Below are 13,842 nucleotides of genomic sequence, written 5' to 3'. Positions count from 1 at the left end.
TTGCTATCCCTTCTATTGTCTACAGCAGCAGTTACAGCACTGTACATAGTACCAGTAAGTATTGATGAACATTTAAATGCATTGCTGTCTTTATGTGACCTTTAGGTATGTTGCTATCTATGGAAGTAGAATTCTCAGGTAAATTCTAATTTTTATAATTTAAAATTATAAATCATATTCATTTAGCTTACTACACAATTGACAATAGTAGTACAGTGAAGTCTGCCAATGCTGTAGCTGACACAGTTGTAGTGTTAGTGTGTACTGTAGTTGGTACAGTATTTATAATAATACTGCTAATTGTAATCATCATTACTAGTATCTGGTGTGCGAGAAAAAAGAAAGAAGGTATAGCTGTTTGCATTAGTTTGTTTAGCAAAATGTATTTATAAAGGTAATTCCATCGAGATCACAGTAAATAATCCAGCATATGGTCAGAGTAAGCTGATTAGAAATTAATACACTAACTAATCTAACTATTCATTCCTAGTTGAAGAAACAGCAAGACCTATACAGCCAGTACAAGGATCAGTATTGAACACAAATGTTAATCCAGCTTATGAGACTGTTGTTGTTTATGACTATGTAATATAATTACCGGTATTAAAATTAATGCGAGGCCAAATAGAGTAAACGAAAGGGATTGGAAACGGAAGCGTGGGCGTAGACAAACCTCCATTCATTTGTATTGTTGCTAAGTAAACAGAGGAGGGTTGGGATTTTTTGACAGATTTTGGAGTAAAAACTGGGATTTTCTTGTTTTATTCTTGAATAACTCCAAGAGAATACAATTCATGCAAACAAAACTCACACACAATACTAACCAATGTTTATGCTTTTTATTAATTTTGTTCTTGAGCTACGAATAAGTATAACCATTTTAAAGAGCTTGAAATCTCCTATGGAATGAGCTAACTTGCATATTGATATAATGAAGCTTGAGTGTTTTACGAACGATAAAGTGTTTCAAAAACAGGCGACTTTGTGTACCTCTAACTGGTTGCAAAATGGCTTTTTGGAGATAAAAACCTTGCTGCAGGTAGCTCTAAAAATTCTATGTGGAATAGGCTATGTATCAAAAGCAAGCGCTATCCTAGAGCAGCACAAATTTCCTTCGAAATGAAATCCTGCCAGAGCAACTTCACCAATGGAGGAGATGGGAAATCACCAAATCAAAACACTGATGGTTGTCACGTGGTAACCCAACCCGCGGGCCCGCATTTCCTGTTGCTACGCCCCGTTGCCAATCCCTAGCTTTCATCATAGCTTTCATCATAGATTTTATAACTACGTAAATCTATGCTTTCATTTACTATAATAATTATCTATGGCGCAAGCAAGCAAGATGAATATTCCGAGTACTAGAATTCTTCTTCTGTTAAGTCTTATTCTCATTTCAAAAGGAGCGCATAGCGCTGGTAAATACTGTCAGTAAGACTCTAACTGAATTTCTGTGTCCTTCTAGTTATATCAGTTGGTCCTACTTCTGTTACTATTCCTATTTATGAGACAGCAAATTTTACTTGTGAAGGAACTGGAAATGAACTGAATTGGATAGTAGGGAGTGCCCCACTGACAGAATCAGTTAAACAACAAAGAGATGTATCCTTTACTGATCCTGGTGGTGGCCCTGGTAACTTATCATCAGTACTTACTATCACTGGGTTACCTGTTAATGATGGGATTAGTATTGGATGTCAAATAATATCATATCCACCTTTTGAACAAGTGATCTCTGACACTGGTAGTACACTAACAATAAGAGGTTAGTAGTACACATACATCATGATTAATAGTATAATAATTGGGCGAATCCTTACTTACAAGAACTTGAACGTACGTCTGGGCGTGACTGGGAGGTGCAGTCTGGAGGCGGAGCCCCTCAATGTTTTACATTCTTTCTAGTAATTATTATTAGGAATATCACCAGTTGAAGACATACAATGGTCTAATGATGATCAGTTATTGTCATGGTCTCCTCCTTCTTTCTATTCCAATGATATTATTTCAGGAGGCATTGCTATTACTACATATGATGTACTAGTGAATGGTATCAGTTATATCAACACTACTGATACTAGTGTATGGTTGAATACTACTGGATTACCTTGTACTAATGTTACTGTCAGTATTACTGCATCTATTGGACAATATGTATCACGAGGGAGAGAATATATTTTTAACATCACTGCAGGTAAACTACAATAAACATAAAGCTCAATATAATTTTTAATGTCCATCCATAGGTTACACTATCAGCATATTAAATTACACTCTGGTGTATAATGAAACAAGCAGTTTATTCTTTATTAATTTGATAAACTTGGTAATGATAATTGTCATGCATAATTTATAATTTACCATTGCAATTAGGTAAACAATTCAGCACAGTCCTGTAACACTACCATATATGGCATCCGTTATCCGGATGAAGGAGTGACACAGACCCCATATTATACCAGTACTGATGGACTAGTATCATACACAATAACTGGATTAAAACCATGCAAGGTCTACACTGTTCAAGTCATTGTATTGAATTCCTTATTTGGTATTGTTGATCAAGATAATGTGACTATCAGTAAGTTTACATTTATACTGTTTCATTGTTTACTTTATTGCAAGCTACATACAATGTACAAGATCTGCTAGTATCTACTGAAGGGAATGGATCAGTTAGTGTACAGTGTGTGTTTGTATCAGGATCAACTGCTGATGGATGTCATGTGATATTTACTGATACTAGTAATGGAAGGAATGAATCCTTTAATATAACTGGATCAGGCAATAGTGCATTGATAACATTATCAACCAGTGGAGTATATGATGTAACAGCATATGATATCAGTGATGATGGAAGTATTGTACCATGGACTTGTGTACAACCTAAACAAGTGTATGTGAGTTCTATAACTTCCTCTATAACTTCCTCCAGTGGTAAAAAAATGCGTTAATTCTTTATTGTCATTGTCACTATTATTAGTAGATAGTACTATCAGTGTCAGCTCTATTTCTTCTACTACTGCCATCAGTATTTCTGTTATTCCAATACCATCATCATTTGGAATTGAACCTACACAAGGTATTAAATGACATAGTATGTACTCTATATCATTTTTAGGTTCAGGAACTGATGGTGACTCCAAGTTTTATATCATTTCTGGAGCGATTGGTGCTGGTTTATTGGTGATATTCATAGTAATACTCATAGTGGTAGCTTTGTATTTGATGTATAAGAGACAAGCTAAGAAGAAAAGACGTGATTTGAATTCAGGTACATGTTATCTATTATCATTATTATTATGTAGAACGTACTGATTATGAGACACATGTACCTATGGTTATTGATATGTCAGATGATGAAGGATCTTCAGCTCCAACTAGTGAACCAGTACTACTGAATATAGTGGATCCTTATCATGTTTCTACTAATAAATTACAAGATGTAAGTTACCACTCAATGATGTGATATAATGTAATCTTTTATTGTGTCCAACTGTCTATTATAGGGACGATCTGTTCAACAGAATGGTGCCCTTGTCACTACTACATCTCCACATGAGGTAATATTATATAATACTATTATTTGTACTATAGAAAAGGAAGCCATAGCAATAAAATGATGACAATGAATCAATAAGTGTAACTACTTGTTGATTGAAAGTGATTATGTAACATTATGTAACAGATGTCTGATGAGTACAAACATGCAGTACTATTGTGTACTGATTTTCCCATCTCTATAATGAGATTCATGATCAGTATTAATTGTACTTATTTGTTGCGCACTACCGGGGGCACATGACCTATATTTCCTTTGTTTTATTATTAGGATCAAAACAGCTCACTGTTACCATCTTGTTCTGTTGGTTCACCTCCAAATAGTACCAGGAACCCATGTACTAAGAACACTATCAACACGAATCTTAATGTGAGTCATTATATTGACTATAATAATAACCACCTGTACATAAAGCAATAATACTAATTGTAAAAATTATTTCCTATCTTTGTAATGAGATTCACATAAACTGTACTCCTACACTATTATACTTATTAGGGACCGCCAACATGCAGTTCATCATCCACTTATAATTCTACTGCTCCATTACTACCACCTGGTCATGATGATGATGCTGTCACTGCATATAGAAGTAATGACACTGTTGTTGCTCTTGCTACAAATGATAAAAGTGATGATGAAATTGTTGTTTCTCGAGATATTAATAAGGTAATATGGTTTAGTTTATTATTATTATTATTATCATTATTAGGAAGGGAGTGTTACTGTTCCTGGAGATCTTAACTCAACTACATGTACTAGCAAAGATGAGGTATTACATTACATCATAATGGCATAATTATTAGATCTATTATTAGCCTGTTCACCAAGATTATTCTCCTTCCTATGATGATTTGGACACCAGTACTGATCCTTTCATTGAACAAAGCTCATTTCACGTTGTACCAAATGAACCTTTTTATTCTGAAGCTACAGAAGAATCTCACACAAAAGGAGCTTCTAGTCTTTGTACTGCGTCATCAGCTGGACAACCAAAAGATGGTTAGTATAATATTGTGTTTTGACTCAAAATGCATAATAAGATTGTAATGTGCATTAACTGGTAACAAGGGTAATAGTTTGCCATCAACTAGTGTTTATTTCCTCTCACTGAGTTTCTTTTAATCTAGTGCTTAGATCTGGAAGTTTTTTGACATTACTTGTGTCTATTTCACTGCTAGAAAAGCTCAAATCTTTCCATTTTCAAGCTACCATTTTACTAACAATTACATAAAGAGATGGGTGGGTGGTTGCTTATTTGTCATAAACTGCATAAAAAATGGGACATTAATCTTGCCCTGCCCCTTGGCTACTTTTCAGAAGTAGCCAAGGGGCAGGGTGAGACTAGTGTAACATGCATTTAGCATGATGGCGAAATTAATTTTTAAATTGGGGGCTTCACCTCCAGGTTGATAAACTACATAATAACAAATTTATTAATTTATTATTTTTTTATATTTATTTTTAGAGGATAATCACTCATCAATTCGTTGGTTTGCCATTGAAAATCCTATCAATGGTAATAATGAGCTTGCTCCTCTTTTTGTGGCATTATTGTTTCCTGGACATGAAAATAGCAGTAAAATGCCACTAGAAAAATTTGATGATTCTGGCCATTCTGATGTGATGATAGTGACCCGTTGTATGCCACCAGATCTACCAAAAGACGTAACCAATGATGATGATCATTCTGATCACTCTGGTGAGATTGTAGTTCCTCATTATGTAGTTCCTCATTATGTGCCACCAGGCCTGCCACAAGTAGAGGAAAAAGTGAATAATGAGATACCAGCCTTGTCTAGTGGTAAGGAAGAGAATGAGAATGACAGCATCAAACAACTTGACACTGCTGAAGTCACTAGTAACGAAACAATTGTACAGGTTAGTTATAATTTTATTTAATTTTTACTTATTATATATGTACTTTTTATAGGCCATTGATACTTTGCATAGTGACACTGGTACTGCCCATAAGATGCATTCTAATACTGTATCATCTGGCAAAATCAGTTTAAAGATCATTAGTAAGTAGATCTACAGTACATACAAAGTACATGTAGTTTATTGCTATCATCATTAATTTTTTTAATGACCTGGGGGCAAAGATCCCAGGTTGTTCCTATAATTGATTTCACCGTCGCGCTATCTATATATATTTATTTATATATTTATTTGTATGTCCACACTTACATTTCTTCTATACATGTTGTATTGGAGAAATACTGTACAGCGGAAAATTTTCATGGCCCAAAATTTTTGTGGATTTTGCGTTTTTTTCAAAATCCACAAAAATAAAATCCACGAAAATTGATTTAATACGGTTCAAGATGGCCGAAAAGTAGAAAACCACGAAAATCAAAGCCACGAAATTGAATTTTGAACGGATCCACGAAATATTTGGGCCATGAAAATTTTCCGCTATACGGTAACAAGCCTTAGCAACCACCCACCCATACTCCTTTATGTAAGTGGGTGTGGCCACAGCAAACAAAATGGCGGCTTACACATAGCATTAGAAAGTAGAGAGAGCCTCTATAAGTCTTAATAATGGCCAAGTTGTACTTGCAATGTAGTGAAATCAATTATAGGAATATTTTTACACTTTTACGTTTGTTAATTTTGTGGTTAGGGAATTTTTGTGTAGTAAATTGTATTTATTATGGCTATATAATACTGTCATTTGTTTTCATGTATTACATGTCAAATTAATTTGAATTATTAATCACTTTTTGTGTAGATACCAGGCCAGTAGCAGCTTCCATACATTCTGAGATTACAGACGGACAGTTGAGTGGAAGCATATGCAATGGAAAGCTGCTTTTGTATGATAATAATGGTCCTCTACCTCCTCACTGTGTGCAGGATCATAATTATAACTTCAATAATAATGGTGAAGCTGGGCCTGACAGAGTATTAAAATGTAAGTTTTGCAATTCACAAGTAAAGTTAAATTTATTTCTAGGGTGGATTACTGGTCTGACCTTTCTTTTGTTGTTCAAAAAAAATGTCTTTATTATTGTGATTACCCTGTTGATAGCAAATAGCCTTGACAGTCTTTTGAATTACATTTCAGTTCGCAAAAAGAGGAATTTGAACACTAGGTATAATTAATAATTTTATTGTTTATTGTATCATGATGTAAACAATAGAGAATTGGAACTGGAAGAGAATGGTTTGAATTCTAAAGAAGTGACCAATCCACCTGATCAGCCGATTGAGTTGAAAGCAGAGAACATTGCTGTTGAACAAAAGTACATGTAACATTTATTTTGCTGCGCTACCTTGCTGACTTGCTGCTACAATAATTTGCTATTTTTGCTGTGTGATTTAAAAAAATACCATTTAGTCAAACTTATATAACTCAGAGCGAGTCATTGTTAATGACATATTGTACTGCCCATTGTTTGAAACAAAATTTGAAAAAATTTATGAAAAATTTTGATTGGAATCACTCAAACTTAAAATACAATATAAAAGCATGTATTTATATCAAAAAATTATTAAAATGAAAAATCTCTCCTTTTCCTTTTCATTTTCGGCAAAAATATTATTATCAACCCTGGGATTGCCTGATATACATTTGACCTTTGCTTCAGAAATCAGGACAGTATTGTCCTGAAAGGTAAGTCAGAAAAGAGAGTCTGGCACTCTTTATTTACAAGTATTTTTATCTCCTTTAAAATACTTGTATGTGCAATGTGACCTTATTATGAGTTAACTGTTATTGGAAAGGTGCAGCTAGTCATCACAAATAACGATCACATCAAGTATGATGAATCACTTAATTACTATATCCTGTATCTACACATATATACACATAATGTATCTACACAGTTTATACATACTCCTTTAGTATTCATCTGATAAAAGTATGTTATTATAATTTAATACAAAGTGTATAGTCGGCAAAGAAAAAATGATTAAGAATAGACTAGGTTTGTCTCTCACTGTCTTGTTCTTGTTGATCCTGTCAGTGGATGGAGCTGGTAATGTGTGATGAATATACTTTATGTTTTGATTGTTCTTCTAGATATAACAGTTGCTCCTACTTCTGTTACTGTTCCTATTTATGAGACAGCGAGTTTTACTTGTGAAGGAACTGGCAATGAACTGAATTGGCTAGTAGGGAGTGCTTCACTGACAGAATCAGTTAAACAACATAGAGGCATCACATTTACTGATCCTGGTGGTGGTCCTGGTACCTTATCATCAGTACTTACTATCAGTGGGTTACCTGTTAATGATGGATTACAAATTTATTGTCAAATTGTATCATATCCTCCATTCAAACAAGCTTATTCTGGTGGTACACTAACAATAAAAGGTTAATGTATATACACATAATACATTATGATTATAACATTAATTACAACAGGAGTGTCACCAGTTGAAGACATACAATGGTCTAATGGTGATCAGTTATTGTCATGGTCTCCTCCTTCTTTTTATTCTGATGATATTATTACAGGAGCCATTGCTTATACTACATATAATGTACTAGTGAATGGCACTAGTCATACTAACACTACTGGTACTAGTGTATGGTTGAATACTACTGGATTATCTTGTACTAATGTTACTGTCAGTATTACTGCATCTATTGGACAATATGTATCACAAGGGAGAGAATATAACTTTAGCATCACTGCAGGTAAGTGTAAAATTTAAAAAAGGAAATTATTTTTGTTTTTGATTAGATCATACTATTACTTATGACAATGTTACAATGACTTTTAATGAATCAAGCCAGACATTTGTTGCTAATCTTAATTGTTCGGTAAGATTTGTTGCTTCCATAACTATGTACCCAATGTTATTTTATCAGATACACAGTAATCAGTCATGTACATATATGATAGTTGGGGAAGTCTTTCCTATTGGTATGGAGGACAATACTCAGATTGTTGAAGCAGATGAAAAAGAAGAGATATTTTTATACAAAATGGCCGGATTAAGACAATGTACAGATTATACAGCTTATATAAGAGCTGATAAAGATTCTTTGGAAGTTCCATTTTGTAAGTTTTTATGTTTGATTACTTTAACTTATTTTTTGTCTTTGAATTACCTTAAGCTACATTATCATCAAATGTACAAGATGTTCTTTTATTTATTGAAGGGAATGGATCAGTTAGTGTACAGTGTGTATATGAAGAATCATCAACTGCTAATGGATGTCATGTTATTTTTATACACACTATCAGTGGAAGGAATGACTCCTTTAATATAATAGGATTGGATGATAAAACAATACATCTATCAAACACTGGAGTTTATACTGTAGTTGCATACGACATTAGTGACAATGGAAGTATTGTCCCATGGACTTGTGTACAACCTAAACAAGTGTATGTGACTATTATAACTAGTGCTACTTCCTCCAGTGGTAAGAGATACTTTAATTCTTTGTTATTGTTATTATTATTAATATTATTAGGAGTTATTGCTGTCAGCTCTAGTTCTTCCTCTGCTACCATCAGTAGTTCAACTTCTGTCACTACAACACCATCACCAACTGTTGTTATTGGAACTGAAACTAATGCACCAGGTATTGACTGACATGTATAAAAAATACACTTACGTATTTTGTTTTTATTGAGGAAATGCTGGCAGCTCAATGGTCTATGTCATTACTAGTGTGGTATTTGTTCTTTTTATATTAATGATACTAATAATAACCTTCACTTTGTGTGTGGTTGCTGTGATTAAGAGGAAGCAAAGGAACAAAGTTACACTTAGTGCAGGTAATTGTCATAGTTATAGTAAATGTGATCTGACACAGTTGTGGTGTTATTAGTATGTACCATAGTTAGTACAGTATTTGTAATAATACTGCTGATTGTAATCATCATTATACTACTATGCCTCTAGTTGTAACTGATCAGTCAGGTTGCTCAATTTTAGGTTTATAAATAACTTACTTACCACTAAATTCCCCCGAGAGGTTGAATAAATAGGGTTTAGGGGAGGTTGGTTGCAGAAGTTGGTTGGTAGAAGTTGATTATATAACTTGGTGTCAGTATCTGTGGCCTTGTGCAACTATTACCCGTGGTATGATAAATGCCATAGATACCTCACCTTGATGTATACCTTTATGTATCTTGTGTGTGAGAAAAAGAAAGGAAGGTAGCTTCTTCTTGTTTAATTTTTAGTTTGTTTAGTATAATATACATTTCTATATTTAAAGGTAATTCCATTGAGATTACAGTAAATAATCCAGCATATGGTCAGAGTAAGCTGATTAAATTAATACACTAGCTAATCTAACTAAGTAACTATTCATTTCTAGTTGAACGGACAGCAAGACCTCTACAGTCAGTACAAGGATCAGTATTGAACACAAATGTTAATCCAGCTTATGAGACTGTTCTTGTTTATGAATATGTAATGTAATTACAAAATATAACAGTTATTTAGTTAATGCATTTATTGCTGTAATTTCTACAAGATGGTGATGATATCTTCAAGTGCTTTGGTTTCTTAAAATTTGTCAAAAATTATGATTATAAATTTATAATAAATTCAATTTTGATTGGAATCAGCTCAAACTTTCTACACAAGATAAAAACATGTATATGTATCAGAAATGATTATAAAATTAAAAAATTTCTCCTAGTCATTTTTGGCAAAATTTGGCCAAATACTTTGTTCATAAGTACAAGGACTTTGGTCTAATTTTGGAGCACCTTAAAAAATTTGTAAAAAATCTAATTTCAATCAAAATCAGCTTAAACTTGAAAACATACAGCATAAGTACTTGTACATGCATTAGGAAAAAAATTTTTTAATGAAAAATTCTCTCCTGGCCATTTTTGGTGAAATTTGGCCAAAAATCAAGTGCCTGGCAATGTTAAATTCAGAGAAATTCCAGAAACCTTATAGCATTACCATCAATTTCATCTGATGCCGGTATTTATTTACAATACTCAAGTCAGCAATAAGATGCTTACGTTAAGATAATCATTGATTTTACTAAAATATTATTGTTTTTATCTTAAAACAGCATTTCTAAACAATCATATCCAGTGTTGACTAAGCCAAGCCTTCCTCCACACTCACCAAGTGCTTTTGAACAGACCAAAACATTTGAAAACCTCAGTTCTGATGCACGAGTATATGAATCAGCAAGTATTAATAGTCCCAGTGTTACAATACATGAGGATAATTCAGTTTCTTATTCTTCTACTGCTGGATCTGATCGTCCTCTATTACCTGAACGTGCTCCTATGACCTCATACCAAACTACAGCTGCAGAGGAAGGAAAGGTTTTCAGCCACTAATAATTTATTATTATATGTATTATTATAGGTTAATAAGCCTCATGAAGTTAGAGCTGATAGCGAACCTTTTGAAATTGTACATATATAATGGGGACTGCACGGAAAGGTAGAATCATTCAATAGAAATTTGAGGCTCCATCATTTAGATATTAAATTATTTATATACATATATATTAAATCACAGGTTAAACAAGCAGCAATTATAATTTTGTATGGACTGGATCTGTAAAATTATATTATCATTTTACTTTTGTGTGCTAAATTTTTGTATTTCCTTTTTTTTCAAAAAGTGACGTATTATTTCAGACGTCAATCAGAATTAAGTCAAATCACATAGAAAGCATTGATATGTATAAAATGTAATGGAGTCTTTGATTCTTACATGTATATGCAAATATTTAAATTCTCTCTTAGTCACTTTTGATAAAATACCCTATACTTGCAGAGACTTTGGCTCAATTTTTGAGCAACTTTAAATTTTTTTAAAAATTTCAAACTTAAAAAAACAACATAAGAACATGTATATGTATCAGGAAAAATTATAAAATGAAGAATTCTGTCCTTTTTATTTTTGGAAAAATTTGGCCGAAGACCCTGTACCCTTGTACAAGGACTTTGGCTTGATTTTGGCCTATAACCTTGATTCCAACAAAATTAGATTTTTTATGAATTTTAAAATTGCTAAAAAATTTGACCAAAAACCATATGGGCTCTAGGGCTATAGTGCAGGCAGGGTTTTTTTGTTAAAAGTGGCTCTGGGAATGTTTTTCATGAAAATTTCCCAAGTACAAAACCAAAGGCAAGGCAATGGTGCATTTGGCACTGCTATACATGAGCACTGTTATTGTACACTGTTATTGGATCAATTGCAATACATGTACATGATACAAGTACATGCCCAAACTTGAAAAACAACATAAGTACTTGTATATGGATCAGAAAAATTTAAAAAATGAAAGAACTCTGTCCTAGTCATTTTTGGTGAAATTTTTGGTCCTGTTTCAACATTGTTTACTATGCGCTTGGCAATGTTACATTTGGAGAAATTCCAGAGATCCTATAGCACTACCATCAATTTCATCTGATGCCAGTATTCATTTACATGGCTCCTGCTTTAAAGTGAAATTTTTTGATTCAAATGACCATCTCCAATGCTCACCTCACTCTATCCTAACTAATTCAATCTAAATTATCAATTTTTTCATTATTCTTCTCATTTTCCCACTTTATCATTGTGTGTTAGCCTATAGCACAGGAACATTGGCCTGTATTTGGAGTAACTTTAAAAATTTATAAAAAATCTAAATGCAATCGAAATCAGCTCAAACTTGAAAAACAACATAAAAACATGTATGTGTGTCAGAAAAATTATTAAAATGAAGAATTCTCTTCTATAGTCATTTTTAGCAAAATTTGGCCAAAAACAGTACAGGGACTTTGGCCAAATTTTGGAACCATATAAAAAAAATTTCTAATCCTACTTTGGCTGAAAATTTTGAAACTTGATACAAGTACAATGAAAGTACATATATTATTGATAGACATTTTGGCATGTTAAATATGGTTCACCTTTGTACCACAAATTATTAATGTGTATATAAAGAATCTGTATTATAAACTCCTAATAGTATTTTTATGTATGTGTGTGGGATTATCTCATTGCTACGTAATGTATCACGTTACTATACTAATGTTTCCATTTTAATAATAACTTGTGATTATAACTTTGTCACTTGTCAACAAAGATGATTAAGAATGGACTAGGCCTGTGTCTCACTGTCTTGTTCTTGTTGATCCTATCAGTGGATGGAGCTGGTAATAATGTGCCACGAATGTACTTCATTGTTTCTTCTAGTTCTAACAGTTGGTCCTACCTCTGTTACTGTTCCTATTTATGAGACAGCAAGTTTTACTTGTGAAGGAACTGGCAATGAACTGAATTGGATAGTACACAGTGCTCCACTGTCAGAGTCTATTAAACAACAAAGAGATATATCTGTCATTACTACTAATGAAGGTAGTAACTTATCATCAATACTTAATATCACTGGGTTACCTGTTAATGATGGGATTGGGATTGGCTGTTACATAATATCATACCCACCTTATGAACAAGTGTTCTCTAACACTAGTATACTAACAATAAGAGGTTAGTACATACATTTTGATTAGTATAATAATACGTGTATATTAATCATCTATTAGGAATATCACCAGTTGAAGACATACAATGGTCTAACGATGATCAGTCCTTGTCATGGTCTCCTCCTCCTTTCTATTCTGATGATATACCACAAGGAACTGTCCCTACATATAATGTACTAGTGAATGGTATCAGTTATATCAATACCACTGATACTAGTGCATGGTTGAATACTACTGGATTACCTTGTACTAATGTTGCTGTCAGTATTACTGCATCTATTGGACAATATGTATCACAAGGGAGTGAATATATTTTTAACAACACCAGCAGTGAGTGTAGAAAGCTTAATTATTAATTACTTTACTTATGCCTATTCATAGGTTACACTATCAGTATATTGAATTACACTCTGATATATAACAAAACAAGTGGCTTGTTTTTTCTTGATTTTATAAACTTGGTAATGATAATTGTAATGCATATATTTTATCATTTGTCAATGTAATTACAGGTAAACAGTTCAATACAATTCTGTAGTTTTACAATATATGGTAATTTATATCCTGATGAAGGAGTCATGTACCATGCCGTTAATACTAATAGTGTTAGTGCACATCAAATAGTATCATACACAATGACTGGATTAAAACCATGCAAGACATATGTTGTTCAAATTATTATAATCAATTCCTTATTTGGGATTACTGAAGATCAAAATAATGTGACTATCTGTAAGCTATATTGTTTATTGTTCTAATTTTGTTCACTCTACCTTAAGCTACATACAATGTACAAGATGTGCTAGTATCTACTGAAGGGAATGGATCAGTTAGTGTACAGTGTGTGTTTGTATC

The 13,842-nt window shown here is 33.0% G+C and overlaps 2 protein-coding genes and 1 long non-coding RNA gene across 4 annotated transcripts in view; all 3 read left to right on the top strand.

Annotated features, from left to right (window-relative positions):
* The first annotated feature begins 1,333 nt into the window (after positions 1-1,333).
* Positions 1,334-6,917, top strand: LOC109585251 (uncharacterized). Of its 2 annotated transcripts, none has more exons than XM_020001247.1 (20): positions 1,334-1,418; positions 1,466-1,765; positions 1,919-2,194; positions 2,247-2,326; positions 2,374-2,581; positions 2,626-2,937; positions 2,987-3,082; positions 3,128-3,274; positions 3,357-3,445; positions 3,510-3,563; positions 3,833-3,931; positions 4,061-4,231; positions 4,275-4,334; positions 4,381-4,564; positions 5,031-5,264; positions 5,313-5,443; positions 5,496-5,586; positions 6,300-6,482; positions 6,525-6,663; positions 6,712-6,917. In XM_020001247.1, exons 1-20 carry the CDS (start codon positions 1,346-1,348, stop codon positions 6,821-6,823), a joined length of 3,039 nt encoding a protein of 1,012 aa, XP_019856806.1. In that variant the 5' UTR covers positions 1,334-1,345; the 3' UTR covers positions 6,824-6,917. The 2 variants fall into 2 exon arrangements, with proteins under 2 accessions (XP_019856806.1, XP_019856805.1); XM_020001246.1 differs by having other exon boundaries at positions 2,984-3,082.
* A 641-nt stretch (positions 6,918-7,558) lies between these two features.
* LOC109585246 (uncharacterized) overlaps positions 7,559-13,842 on the top strand; it is a 9,423-nt gene continuing 3,139 nt past the window's right edge. Inside the window, exon 1 of the mRNA XM_020001242.1 lies at positions 7,559-7,791. Within this exon, the coding sequence (XP_019856801.1) occupies positions 7,559-7,791 (233 nt within the window). The remainder of the gene's footprint in view (positions 7,792-13,842) is intronic.
* Positions 10,566-11,161, top strand: LOC109585254 (uncharacterized). The gene is made up of 2 exons (XR_002186400.1): positions 10,566-10,827; positions 10,871-11,161. It is a non-coding gene; the product is annotated as an uncharacterized LOC109585254 (long non-coding RNA).

The sequence above is a fragment of the Amphimedon queenslandica genome, unplaced genomic scaffold (assembly GCF_000090795.2).
Source record: "Amphimedon queenslandica unplaced genomic scaffold, v1.1 AMPQUscaffold_13096, whole genome shotgun sequence".
Classification (NCBI taxonomy): domain Eukaryota; kingdom Metazoa; phylum Porifera; class Demospongiae; order Haplosclerida; family Niphatidae; genus Amphimedon; species Amphimedon queenslandica.
This window is presented reverse-complemented; position numbering and strand designations above follow the sequence as displayed.